At 39.5% G+C, this 14,250-nt stretch overlaps 2 protein-coding genes across 5 annotated transcripts in view; one reads left to right on the top strand and one right to left on the bottom strand.

The window, feature by feature from the left end:
- IPPK (inositol-pentakisphosphate 2-kinase) overlaps positions 1–12,605 on the top strand; it is a 34,492-nt gene extending 21,887 nt beyond the window's left edge. For 3 of the 4 annotated variants that reach the window (XM_072875982.1, XM_072875981.1, XM_072875984.1), the window contains 10 exons: positions 740–793; positions 2,150–2,271; positions 2,705–2,794; positions 3,427–3,485; positions 3,916–3,988; positions 4,969–5,248; positions 6,401–6,551; positions 8,063–8,165; positions 8,400–8,479; positions 9,481–12,605. In XM_072875982.1, coding sequence (XP_072732083.1) covers positions 740–793; positions 2,150–2,271; positions 2,705–2,794; positions 3,427–3,485; positions 3,916–3,988; positions 4,969–5,248; positions 6,401–6,551; positions 8,063–8,165; positions 8,400–8,479; positions 9,481–9,706 — 1,238 coding nt within the window. In that variant the 3' untranslated portion in view covers positions 9,707–12,605. The remainder of the gene's footprint in view (positions 1–739; positions 794–2,149; positions 2,272–2,704; positions 2,795–3,426; positions 3,486–3,915; positions 3,989–4,968; positions 5,249–6,400; positions 6,552–8,062; positions 8,166–8,399; positions 8,480–9,480) is intronic. The other variant, XM_072875983.1, reaches the window with a different exon arrangement.
- A 305-nt stretch (positions 12,606–12,910) lies between these two features.
- The window catches only part of CENPP (centromere protein P), a 153,260-nt gene continuing 151,920 nt past the window's right edge, over positions 12,911–14,250 (bottom strand). The window contains exons 8-9 of the mRNA XM_072875995.1: positions 13,359–13,450; positions 12,911–13,050 (exon numbers count right to left, since the gene is read on the bottom strand). Of these exons, the coding sequence (XP_072732096.1) occupies positions 12,929–13,050; positions 13,359–13,450 (214 nt within the window). The 3' untranslated portion in view covers positions 12,911–12,928. The remainder of the gene's footprint in view (positions 13,051–13,358; positions 13,451–14,250) is intronic.

The raw sequence follows: 14,250 nt of genomic DNA, 5'->3' as shown, positions 1-14,250 counted from the left end.
TTGCAGTGTTATAGGCTGCGCTGCCTTTAAAGTTTAATGAGCATCTCTGGGATATGGGGCTGTGCCTGATTTCTCCCGATTCTTACATGGTGCTCTGGGGTCCCTATCCAGCGGTGAAGTGCAAGTACGCTTTTCTAGTCCCCTTGGACAGGGGTGGGGATTGAAGGGGACCAGTGTGCGAGGTAAGGGTGCATTGACCTTGTGAAACCTTTTGGAACATGCTGCAAGACTCCAGGTTTGGCAATCTCTGATGCATTCAGTGTGAAGCGAAGTGCTACAGAATTTGGGGTTGTCATTCTTAGTCAGCAACACTTGGGTGCATTGTTCTTCATGTATGGCTAAAAGTACAGTGAGGTGTAAGCTCTAGAATGGGCAAAGAGAAGATGTCCCTCATGGTGTGTTCATCTTATGTTCTCAAACATTCTTGGGCATGGCCAGAAACTCCTGCTTTTGCAAAGTTCCTTGAAGAAAAATGGGGTATTGAATCAAAGTAGTGTAGCCAGTACTTTGATGCCTTTGATCCAGGAAAAAAAAGGGATTAATTTACATATAGTGAGAACAGGGCACTCTCCATTGCTGACTTGTCCTCGCCTTTTTGAGAAACAGTTCCACAGTGCCAGAAACCAGCAAAGGAAGTAAATAGTGTCTAATAAAAGTTACAAAATCGATGATACTCTGGTAGGAGTGAATGATAGAATTTAGTTTTATTTCTTAAAAGTTAAATTTTGTGTGTCCGCAGCTCCTGGGGATTTCTTTAGAGGAAGAAACGTGGTTGTGAGGAGCTGTCCAAGTGGTATTTCTTGCTTTACAACATCAAATCTCCCTGTTTGCTTTTAAAGGATTTTTTTTTAAAGGATTTTTTTTTTAAACCTGGAGGAAAGAATTTCCTTTAATATTACCTTTCACGTAAGCCTGTCTAACTTACAAAGGAACTTCTCTAATACTTTAAATTTCTGGGTCTGTCTGGTTTGGCAAGTGGCTTTCAGCTGAACACGCATGTACTTTTGCTTGAGTTTAGAAAAAGAAAACAAACCCCAGCATTTTGTTGGAGAAAGAAGGTTTCTTCTAGCTCATCCTATGAAGTACAGCATGTAATTGCAGGCTGATGCCTAATGAGGCTTCTGTTTCTGAGTTGTTGGTTGTTTTTTTTTTTTTTTCTATTGCAATATATTTTTCAGAATGGACATTTTTCTTAGCAATGGAAACTATAACAGAACATAGGTATTCTGTATGTCTCTTTAGTAACATAGATATCTGAAAATCTAGGAGTGTACATTCTTGTTAAATTTGAATTAAAATCTCGCAGACCTTCCTCTGTCCCAAAGGATGCGTGTGGGACAGAGAAACAGACAAGGGAGGTTATTTAAAGGCTTTCTCTACATAATGCTTCTTAATCTTAGACTGAAACCATTTTGCTACTTTGTTACTTCTCAGGATCGTTAATCTGGACTATATTTTAAAAGTGCTATTTTTAAAAGGGTGGTCTTAGCCAACAAAATTTGAAATTCTTGTTCAAAGTTGTGAGCTTGTGAGGAGGGGAAAGCTAAGTTTTGTTCCTTCTGTGTTCCTTTTCACCTATTTATTATTTTGATGTAAACACTGGAATGGCTAGGAAGAGACTACATACAGACCAAGGAGTTGAGCGAAGCCACTTGCAGGTTCTGTTTAGATGTACACTTTCTCCTGAACTTCTGAACAGTTCATGATATTCCTGCCAGTTTTCACAGGTTCCTCTTGACTAGACTGAGGGATGGTAGTTCATGCAGTTTTAGCAAGCAAACATGAGATCGCATCTTTGAATACAGTAGTAAGTCTCTTTACCTCTTGTCGGCCAATTGAATGCACTCCTTTGCTGTTTCAGGCCTCTCACTGATACCTCTCTTGAGATGAGCTGGAAACCAGCCATTAAAAGCAGCTCTTGAGGCACTCTATATGCCTATGACAGTTTTGAGGAAACTGAAAACAGGTGTTGATAATGGGGAGGGCAACTTTATGCAAGTGCACGATTGGCTAAAGCCTGCTAAACTGTGTCCTGTCTTTCTGAGTTTGTCCCCACCCCCCCACCTGCTGAACAAGATAACTACTGAGTAAAATAAACATCCACGCACCTAATTTTCTTGTTTGTGTTGGTTGTTCTTGTTTTCCCCAGAGTCTCGCTGTGATAAAGATATGGACACTCTTAGTGGTTATGCAATGTGCCTTCCTAATCTTACCAGGCTGCAGACCTATCGTTTTGTGGAACACCGGCCAATCCTCTGCATAGAGATTAAGGTATTGAATAGGAGAAGCTCCTTCTGAGGGTTTTGTTTGCATTTTTTAAGCACATACTGAGCAGAGCAGTTTCAAAGGAACGCAGCAGTGGGATAAGGCAGAGCTCACCACTTCCACTGTGACCCATAAGATGAAATATCCCCTCCCTCTTCCAATTCCTGATCTTTCAAAACTTGGAAACTTCCCAGATATTACTAGGCTTTTTTGTAGGCCACAGCAGTTCTGCGTGTCCTTATTTCTTAAGCAAGGACTGTAAAATAGTTGGGAATAATATACAGTGACTTATACTAAGCTTTTAAGTGTTGGATGTTGAGTGGTTTGTTTGGTTTTTTTAGTTTCCTTTAACTGGAAAGATTTGCATATTGTGTGCCCTTATATTTATATGAAGAAATACATTTATATTTATACCCTTTTGTTTGTTTGTTTGTTTTAGCCAAAATGTGGCTTCATTCCTTTTTCCAGCCATGTTTCACAGGAGATAAAGCACAAGGTGTGTCGTTACTGTATGCATCAGCATCTAAAGGTAATTTTTTTTTTTTAGTAGTCATCCTGCTTTCCTTTGACTGCACTGTGCTTTATTTGCTATTGCAGTCTTGTTTCCTGTTAACTCGCATGTTGTTGCTTAAATCTCTGATGTGACTAAAGATAGTAGGTGGATACAAGTCTGAGTTGCTGGGCGTGAATCTGTTTAGGGAGAGATGGAACAAGTTCTGTGGGAAGCTGGAAGCAAAGACATACACGATTAGTCTTTGAGGACTATTAACACTGTTGATTGGGTAAACTCCAGTGTCAAACTTCCTTTCAAGTACAGCTCACCAAATGCATGGTGGCATTCCGTAACTTATAACAGCATGTAACACACACGGAATTCATTTGACTAATGTCCTTTATGTGTCTGAAATTGTATAACTGTGCCTTACAGTAATTTAATGTGACCTTTCTCCATGCTTTCCATTTGCGAACGCAATTTGAGTGACTTGAGCTAAATATGACGAGGAAGACCCCTAGTAGTCATGAATTGTATGTTCAAAACATTTTAAATGTCGTAGGACTTCTGAAGGCAGGATGTTAGTGCCACACACCGGACTATTAAAATAACTGAGAGTAGTTATTCCAGAAAGAGTGATTAACAGCAGTGGTGTGGGTTTTTAACAGGTAGCGAACGGAAAATGGAAGCGACCAAGTAAATATTGCCCATTGGATCTCTTCTCAGGGTAAGGAAGTGTGTGACTTGATTCTATGTTTTTTCCAAAAAAATCTGTGTTCCAGATTTCTTTCTCAGACTACTTGCACTTTCACTGTAGTATTAAGGATGACCAATGCCTGCTTGTCTGACTCTTATGGTGGATATTTCTGGTGCTATATACCTTTTTACACGTGTTTCAGGAATCGGAGTTGCTTATTAATGTACCAGTGCCTTTTGCTACATAACATGAAACCTAAGAGCTGTTTACTTTACTCAGATTTGAAGTTCTAGTTGCGAATAGTCACTTTGTCTTTGCAGTGACTTCAGCATGAGTAACAGGCTTAATGGGGGTGTTCACTTCAGGTGCCCAGTTCTGATTCCATAGAGCCTTCCAGGCACGGGTGTAAACATCTAAAGGCTATGATAAAACATTCTTAGATTTATTTTTTTTTCCCTAGAAATAAACAGAGAATGCACTTTGCTTTGAAGAGCTTATTACAGGAGGCACAGAACAACTTGAAAATATTTAAGGTAAACAAACAAATCTGCTTGCTTTTTTTGTCTTGGCTTTTAAACAATTTGACTTCAGCATCTGAACAGTCAAGATCCTACTTCAAACCTACCTAATCAGCACCATCACTAGTGGACCCCCAAAAGACGAAAACAGGAAAATTCTTAGTTAGATTTCAAGTTAGGACAGGTAAGTAAGAATTTCCCAGAGCCTACTACTTAGTCTGAAAGAATCACCAAGGAACAACTAATAGAAAAGGACTTTTAAAGATGACCAAAGTTTTAAAACGTTACATGCTTCTTCAGGAGGAAGAAGATAGAGAACTTTGCACGTTGCTGCAAATATTTTTAGAAATTACTGTTACAGCATTCATGCAAGCACAGCATGCCTCACTGAGGAAGTAAAAAGTTACCTTTTCTATGGAAGTAATGTAGGAAAGATATAAAGCAGTAACTGATGGCTTATGCAGATTTTCAGACTAATCCTAGGAAATAAGATTCTTTACAACTTATTTCCAGTATTAAAGTGACTCTTTGAATTACTTAAACTTTATGAACTGTCCCATTTTTTCTGTTAGTACAGGTAACTATCACACCTTTCCTGTCCCTTTTTATAGCCCTCCATTTTCCAGTTTGGCTTTTAAAAGAAGGTTGTTTCATATAGCACTTTTTCACTGTTGACAGTATGTGGAAAGAAGCAATAGGAAAATGTGCTAAGGATCAGTTCACTTTCATTATTCTGATTACTTACAGTTGATTAAGTTGGGAAAATAGCACTTGCCTTAGATGGGCTTTTTGGTCCTAACTCAAAGGTTGTCACCTGTCGTATCTGATTAAACTTGAGGGCAAATTTGTAAGAGATTGGGAATGTGTATTTGTATGCAGACTGTTACACTAATACACTTTTCTGTGCTATGTGTCTTTAAATCTGCTGCTTTGATTAACTGAGTACAAATAACTGGATTTCATGACGCGCCTAAATCTTTTTTTCTCATTTGCAGAATGGGGAACTAATTTATGGCTGTAGAGATGACCAGGACTGCGTCTCTGACTGGAACGAACTTGCTCGTCACTTAAAACCTTTCTTTTTCCCTTCCAATGGGTTGGTCAGCGGACCACACTGTACAAGGACAATTGTTAAAGAACTAATCCATGTTATAACTATGACGCTACTAAGTAGTACTGATGCCTGCAGGGCAGGTGATATGAAGACAGTTCCCATTTCACAAGGAAGAAGCTACTGTGAAGCAAGTGCTTTTAATAAGGAGCTAGTAAGAAATGGTAAGAAATAATTTCTTGAGCACTGTCAGTAATTAACTGCTACCACATAATGATTCAGATCTTTGCTTCTCGTTTGCTGTTTAATACCAATGTGAGAAGAAACAGTGGTGTTTTAGTGACATTTTAAAAATGAGTTCTGAGCTGCATAACTGCTGGATAATGGTTTTTAATATGACCTTGTAGTGAGCACTTTTAGCACTGTACCTGTATAAACAGGGATAAAACTAAATTCAGAAGGTGGTAGAGATAAAATGGAAGAAAATACCAGTTTGAGCTGATAACCATCATGGGTGTTTCAAATGGCTGGGGAATTTTTATGTTGTATGTGATGAAGTCTGGCTGCTTTGGTTGGTTTGTTACATGACACCTGTTTCTTGCCTTTCCCTGCTCCTCCTGTCAGCCCTTGCCAGCTAGGGTGTAGCTCACTTTGTTTTTCTTCTACTCCTCCGCTCCTGGTAAAGAGAAAGGTATGAGTACTGGAGGGAAAAGAAATGGGAAGTGAGAGTTGGAAAACTGTAAATCATGTTAATTCCTCAGTGCATAAGTTTTGTAAAGCTCTAATTATTCAAGATGCTGCTAGTTATCCTAATTACACAAACAGCATGTTTCTAACACTGCTTTTGAGGAAGATCTTTTTCATTGCTGGTTGGTTTTGTTGTATTGTGTGGAGAAAGAGCTATCTTACAGAAATGATAGCAAATACAAATCTGTTTATACTATATCAAAAAGACCTGATATCTGAAATGCTAAATTATTTTCTGCCAACAGTTCATACTGTTGAAAGGGAATTTGTGGTGGCTTCAAACTCATGTGAAAAATTTCTCTTGTAGACTCAAACAAGTAGATTGCAATGGAAATGTGTGGGGTTTGGGTTTTGTTTTTTTGAGTAATTTGTAGAGTTGCATAGCAGGTGTTTTATTCTGCAGTCAAATATGTGCTGTTTAAGTGTGCAGGTAAGTACATGCACCTGGGACATTAGTGTTTGGAAACTGAAGTGTTTTGGTCAGGGTCGCCCCGCCCCCCCCCCGCCCCCCCCCCCCCGATTGGTCTAAAGAGCATTTGGATTTGCTTTGTGAACAAGCACATGTAATGGCAAAATGAAGCAAAGATGACACTCATCTCTACCTTATTTGAAAATACATTTTCTTCTAGGTAAACATAAATTGGAAAGCTCTGGCTTACCGAGGGGTTGTCTCCTTTATAAAACCCTTCAGGCTCAGATGCTTGACATGCTGGATATTGAAGGACTCTATCCTTTGTACAGTAGAGTTGAACAGTACTTAGAGGAATTTCCTGAAGAGAGGTAAGACTTGATGGCTTTTCTTTTCAGTTCTGATTAAGTAGGTATGCAGACAAGAGTGGCTTTATGCAGACACAACCATTTGTTCTCTCTTGTTATGTTGTATACAACCTTCCTTCATGGTATGACATATTCTGAATTTCTAACATGAAATGCCGGATAAGATAAAAGATGAGTTTTACTGTTACAAGTTTTGATGTCAGTCATTTTGACCTGAATTTTTAAGTAATGAGTACGGGAAGTTCCCAACAGGGTAAGACAGAAAATGCCCCATTCCTTAGCAGTGGAAGTTGTATATTTGAGGAAGGATACAGTAAAATGGATGGTTGGTTTCTCCTGCCTTCAGTACCTGTAGAGCTAGGACTGTGTCTGCAGTAATAATGACGTTTTTACAGTCATTCTCAAGTCTGTATTGGCCTACCTACAGCCTGCTCTATAAAACCCTGAATTTGGTATTCAGCAGCAATCCAGCCTGTGCCTGCAAGATCCTACAGAAGGTGTGAGTGGATAATGGCCCGGTATCTGCTGTTGTCCAGTCTGCCCTTGTTCCGTGATGAGAGTAGCTCCAAATGCCAGATTGTAACCCACATCACAAGTGATCAAATCATACTTGAGGCACAAGAATCTTTATCTTATGGTACTTCTTGCCTGCTGAAGAAATACTGGGTATTGCAAGCTGCTACATTTGTTCTCAAATTAAGTTTATTAGTTGTAATAACAATTGCTATAAAAAACCTTGACTTGGACGTTTCTAGCATTCTCAGGCTGTAATTTGCCTGTAATTCTGCCGTTGCGCACACGAGGGCACACTGGCTTCGCTCGCAAGACGTTGCTGCTTATGCTCCTTCAGCTCCTTTGGACTCCCGTTGGAGTTGAAGGGTTATCTTATGGGCAACGGGTTGGCCTTAACTTCTGCTGAAATCACCTGCAGTGTGGCTTACTTATATATTTATACATTAAACAAATAATTTGAAAATGTATTCTTTCATCGGTGGGGTGTTTGTGTGCTGCAAACCTCGCTTCTATGGGTTCAGCTTTTCAGCAGGAGTTCAGGTATTTAACATGGGAAGGAAGGAGGCCAAAGAAACCATAAGAAGCTGCGGGCAGAGCGTGGCCGTGTCAGATGATAAGTGTATACCCCCAATGTTTTCAGTAAGGCTTCTGGGAGCTCCTACAAACTGTTACAAATTTTGAAACTTACCCATTTTTGCAAAAAATACTGTCCTTGTAGTGATACCCAGGTGGCAGTGGATTAAGAATTCATCTTAAAACAAACCAACCAACCAAAACAAAACAACAACTCCTCCCCCCCCCCCCCCCGCAAACAGCATATCTTAAGTGATATGAGAATAAGAGGGACTGGTCATGGTGTTAGGCCTCTGAGTATTAACCTGTTGCCATGTTTATCAGTGTTACTGTTTTTTTCTGAGTATCTGGGCTGCTGAAGAAAGATCTTACTGAAAATCAGTAAATCATCTTGGCTGCCTGTAAATCTTCTTTTAAAATTTATTTAGAAGTACATTACAGATAGATGGACCTTACAATGAAGCATTTTATGAGAAGCTGCTAGATCTTTCAACTGAAGATGATGGGACAGTAGCATTTGCGTTAACAAAGGTACTTTTCCTGCGCATGTTGTTGAAGCTTTTTGTCTGTCAATTTTAATAAACACCTATCTAACGGAAATGGATGGATAGTGTTAGCATCACTGCTGGCTTGTCAGATGTCAGCTCTTAAAATACCCATGTACTAATACACTGAGTATACTATTGCCTTTTATAAAGAACAGTATGCTTTACAAAGGCAAATACAAAGATAATAGAAAATTAATGTTATTTTTGTGTTGTATAGGTGCAGCAGTACAGAATAGCAATGACTGCTAAAGACTGCTCCATCATGATTGCCCTTTCACCCTGTCTACAAGATGAATGGTAAGAGAGACCTGCTTTTGACTGACTCCTCCTTGTTTAGAAATTGAAGATACGTTTGCACAGTTCAGTCCATTCAAGTAACTTCAAAAAAGTGGGGGTGTCCAAATGCTTGGCTGTGAGCATATTAGTAAGGTAGAGTTCTGATTTAAGACACTTAGGACAGAGGTCTGTTTCTGAAGAGTTTTAAGTTGATAAAAAGGGTTAAGGGTTTATATTTACTCCCTTCTTGAAATTTGAATTGACTGTTCATAGTAGATACACGTGGTTTTAACCTAGGTACATTTTTTCTGCCTTGGTGTCCTCATACGAGAGATTTTTTCAAGATGAGTTGCCTCTAACTGCCTAATTAGAAAATGGAAGTCTTTATTAAGCACATCAGTAAAAACAAAGCAATAATCAAGAGGTGACATCCTTCACTGTAAGGCAGGAGGCTTTGCCACAATATTACAGTCTGCTCTTGCCGGTGGGAGCTTGCTTTACCAAAGCCTTGTCGCTTTTGGAGAGTACTGTTTTCTGCGTCGGCCCTGCAGTTCTTGAATGAAATGTTCCGGAGGGAGATGACTTGTAAGTCCTCCATCCTTCGGTGCGCTTGGACACTAGTTCTGATACTAAATTTGTATTACCTTGAACCTAAAGTGGAAGTTGCAGTGATTCTGCTTCTGCTAGTTACTCAGGCTATTGCTTTGTATGCATATCTCTAGAAACAGAGTAGACTTACTAAATACAAAGTCACAGTAATTGAGAGTAATGTTTTGACTTAAGCTGTGTGGAAGCTGAAAGGAAAATGACTGGAAGAGGCACCAGCAAGTTCAGTTTAAGACTAGTTAAGCTGGAGCTAGAGTTTCTGAAATGCTATGTTAGCCGAAGTTTATTTTCTTAGGCTCTAATGAAAGTTCTAAGATACACACTAGAGTCACTTTTGCAAGGGGACTCAGGATACACAAATGAAAAATGTGTGCATTTTCAGTGACTCAGATGTGCAATATGGTTTTGTTTTCCAGCTCTGAGCAGAGACCTGTGGTACTAACGTCCAAATCAAGATTCACCTTTTCTGTTTCTGTCCTGGACCTCGATCTAAAACCATATGAAAGCATCCCTCATCAGTACAAACTTGATGGCAAGATAGTAAACTATTATTTGAAGAATGTACAGGCCAAAGATGACGCAGTTATGTCCAGTCTCTTCAAGGAGAATGAAGACTGCACACTAGTTCTCCATAAAGTGTAACTGTTTCCTTAAGGTTATTTTTATTTGAACACATTAGAAAGTGAAAGGTTAACGGAATACAGTTATGGTGATTTTTTTCTATTGTGTTCAGTGCATTTTTCAGCTGTGAATGTTTTTGCTTTAAGAAATGATTTCTAATTGGTATGCCTTTTCCAAGACACGGAATAGCACTAAAACACGCATTTGCTATATAACCTTAATGAATGTATTTAATATGACAGAACAGATAACGTGCCATACCTTGGAACTAGAGGACAGATCAAAATAATACTAGAAGTCTACTTCCTTAGAATTGAAAGAGCACAGAATTAAAGGTTTCCTGAAGTATTGCACTAACATAGAAAGCCTAATTACTAACAAGAGAATTGCCTTGGAGCTTGTGCTTTGAGTCTCACTCATACCTACTAGGGAGAGGGAATGCTCTGACGAAACCTAATAGAAAACTTTAGCATTAAGTCCACTGAAAATACAACTGAAGCGGCTGCTCAAGTGTTACTGATCTGTGGAACTACTGTGTTACTGCAGAACACTTTTAAGTACTCATGCATGAGATAGATTAAGAACACCAGACTGCCTCCAGAAGTTTTGTGATCACCTTGTATCTACCTAAAGCTTCTGAAACTAAGTGAAAAGGGTTAAAGGTAAGCGTCTTTGAATTTTATGTGATAGCTGGGCTTAACTCGTCTGACATACTGGTCTTTTATTGTCTATACATTATATGCTGCTATTGAAGGTGAAACCACAGCTCGCTCTTACCTAATTTAAATTGAGCTATAAGAATAATATATTCAGAGTTTTACAGATTATTTCAGGTCTTTCAGATGGTGTCAAACGGTTGGCATTATTTCACTGATAGCCCACATACTGCGTAGCATGACCAGCTGCTTTCAGGCTCATTCTTTTTAAGTGACACAGACAAAAGGTCACAGTATCTGATTTTCTGAAGCTGCAGGGGGTCACTTTCTCATGAGTGCTGGAGCTAAGCTTGTATCACTGCCTCAGCAATGTAACCATGGCTTTACTTTGTAAACATTGGTATGTGCAGCTGAAGTCCTGCGAGATGTTGCAGTGAAAGCCGTCCTCAAGGAAGATCCCGAGCTGGAGATTGAGGATATATTCAAAACTGAGGGTAGTATGATAAAAATCTATGGACACTTTTCCCATACACCTGGGGATTACACACCCTGAAATGTGCAGAGAGATGCTATTCAAGCTACAGGGAACTGCTGTTACCTGGATACAGCGTGTGCTTACTGGTAATGTTTTTCAAAATAGTGTAGGTTAACATTGGAAAAAAAATATTTATATTGGGATCTCAATGTAGTGTTTGAATGGTTCCATTTTACCTGAAATTCAAAAAGCAAAACCAGAAATCGCTGTCTATTGGCACAACTCAAGGAAGAAATATGAAATATAGAGTACCACCACTCACGCAGCCACAGAGCTTTGCCGTGGGCAGTGACCCACGTTAGCAATCTCTTGTATTCCACTTCCAGGTGACAGCGTGCCTTCCTGGGATGGGGTCCGTGGGCTGCTCTCACTGAAATGTGATACTACAACAGTGCAATAAGCTGGTAGTTGACAGTGGGAATAACCCTTCTTTCCAAAGAAAACCTGGGGGGAGAGAGAGCTGTTTTGAAATCCAGAAATCCTCCAACCGTTAGGAGGAAGGACAGACTACCCACAGCTGGAAAGTTTTCAGGTTTTTATGCTGTAACTTTACACACATTTCATATGCAAATAGAAGTGTCTGTGCTTGATCAAACCGTTTCATTGTCATGCAAGAAGGAGCTAAAGATGAAATAAACTAAAGGTTACACAAAACTAGCTAAACCAGTAACACGGCAGTGGATAAAGTAGCAATGAATTTTGCCTGTCTGCTGGGTTCCAAACTTGAAATTAGTCTGCCTTATATCCAACAAGACACGTTCGTTATTACAGAGTTGCTGTTCATCAAAACTTGATCTCTGGCATTGCTCAGCTGTAGATCCTGACAGAAACCAATCTGGTCTGTCAGTTTTTCCTGACCTACCAGAACAGTAGGAGACTATTTCAGTGATCAAATAGTGGATTATTAAAATTACGGTATTATAGATGTGCTGTTGCTGTAGCTCTTGATTTCTCCACCTATTTCACGATTGCTATAAAATACTTTGTCATAACTTATAAAGGGAGCAGGCAGTTGTACTGCTTGCATGGTTAGAGCAGCTGTGGACTGGAAAAGCAAGTCCTTGATATCACAGGAGAGTCCACAAGTTGTGGTTTTGGTCCCTTGATTCCAGGAACAACAACCGTTGCTCCCTGCCTAAGAAGGATGTGACTTACACCTGCATAGGTTTGGTTGTGAGAGCTCGTGCAGAGCAGGAACTCTCCCAAAAAATGCTGAGAGTTCACAAATGAGCTAATGGAACACCTGATGGAAGTGAGGGAAGATTACAAGACATCTGTCTAATCTGTTTTGTTTCTTCAGGGATGAATGTATGAAATGTGATGCTTTTGTAATGTGTTACATACTAGAATTTCCCCCTAGAAGTAGGAAATCAAAATGAAGTACTGCAGTGAGCGGTAGTTAACTCGTCCATCTCTCTTTCCGGAACTGTAGTGGTCCTTTCTTGTTTAGTTTAATGCTGTCTCTACTCAACACTTGCATTGTGGAAAAAAGTTACTTCATACAGTTACACACACACCACCCCCCCCCCCCTTTTTTTTAGCATAGTGTGTCCTTGAAATCTTCAAATTGTCTACTTCCACCCTAATTTAATGAGAAAGCTATTTAACTCTTTGTTCTAGGAGTCTCTTACTGTTCTCTTGTCATCTTAAAATCACTGTACTTTTACAGAGCTGTGAAACGAAATGGATTTTTATGGACTTGATTTTGACAGTGCATGATCTTTTAACACTTTCCAGGTATCTAGAAAATGTTAACAAGATAAACCACTCTGGTACATTAATGATTCAGAAAGATAAATTTATAATGAAATCACTCTGTACATGTAACTATTTTATTTGGCATTTTTGTATTTAAATGGCTGTATTTATTTTCATGTCATGACAATTTATATATAACGTGCCATAATTGTACAGATAGCATGTTTTATGAGTATGGTTTCTAAATGGAAAATAACTTAATGTTTATATTCAATAAAATTATAGACTGTGTAACACAATATCTTAATTAAAACTACTTTTGAAATTGCTACCTGTTGTAAGTAATGCTGGTATTCATTTTTCCAAGGCAACCACTTTGATCAGATTCTCGATAGCTGTCTCGATCCCAAACAGCAGCAGCATGCATCGGAAGCGAGCGGGCGCGTTTTCAATAGCTGCCATCTTCTGCTCCAAGACTGCCAGAAAAATGTAAGGGTGCACATTATTTCCAGACAGCTGCACTATTACTGAAAGTAGCTGTCAGCATTGCATTTTTGGATAAAACAGGTTACCTGCTCTTGAGAAGAGGAAGACATACATGTTTTTGTAAGCCCTTTTAAATTACACAGGAGGTGAAGCGTAGCTGCTTGCTAAATTGGGATGTGTTTGCCTGGTTGGGCTCTGCAAGATGGAGTTCCATTTTATCTAAAGGATGTTGGCTAAGAAGGGGGACAGGCGTTCTACGTGAAAGCTCAGAAGCAGTCTCTGAAGTGAACGACATTACCTTGCTCCGGTACTTTAGTCAGAAGGTCCAGAACAGGCGTAGTTCTCCCTTCTTCATCTATATGTATCTTCCAAACAATCATTAATTCAAACCTGTATCACGTGCACAGAGAAGTTAGTGTTAACTAGGCAACTGTCTTTAAGGTTTCTCCAAAGCAGAAAGTACAGTATTCAGCAGGTTCACACTCGTTATGCTCTTAAACAAAATTCACCTCAAGTAATGCAACTTACCCATCTCTCTATTCGAGAATCAGAAATACTTGTGTTTTGAACCAAGGAAAACTGGTCATCTACTGACAAGGAAAGGTGGTTGTTTCATTTCCAGGTATATTCAAATTTTCAACCTCAAGCATTTTTTCCCCTGGTTTCTGTGGCGCAGTGGTAAAAAGATACAAAAGAAAATGGGAGAGAGCGTTTCCCCCCTCCCCCTTACCTAATATCTGCACTCTGTGGTCAGGCATTGTGCTTGGATACAGCATGAAAAAAGAGGAAAATTGAGAGGTGTTTGCATAAATGGTGACATTCTGGGTTTGGAACAAGGGCCAGCCCCATACTGTTCATGGCCTTTGTAGAGTAACACACAGGGATAAATCTGTCCAAGGCCTAGATTCCTGCATTTCCTTTAAATTTTTTTTTTTTTTTTAATAATCTTAACCATCGTTACTCCTTCAAGAGTGTTTTTGCAAGGCTAATTACTACTTCCAGCTTCTGCAGTGGGACAAGACGACTACACCATACTAAGTGAACGGTTAGGCAGGTGGCTGCTGCGGGGGGAGAGTTTTTCTAGTCAAGTACACAGGGATTACTCTAGAACAACATTCGCAGTAGATTTGCTGCTTTGTAGCATCCCCTCTGCTTTACTGCATTTTGCATTCCCTTCCAATCCCTGCTGT

This window comes from Ciconia boyciana, chromosome 11 (assembly GCF_034638445.1).
Source record: "Ciconia boyciana chromosome 11, ASM3463844v1, whole genome shotgun sequence".
NCBI lineage: Eukaryota > Metazoa > Chordata > Aves > Ciconiiformes > Ciconiidae > Ciconia > Ciconia boyciana.
Note: the sequence above shows the minus strand (reverse complement) of the source record. Positions and strands in the feature narration are given on the sequence as shown.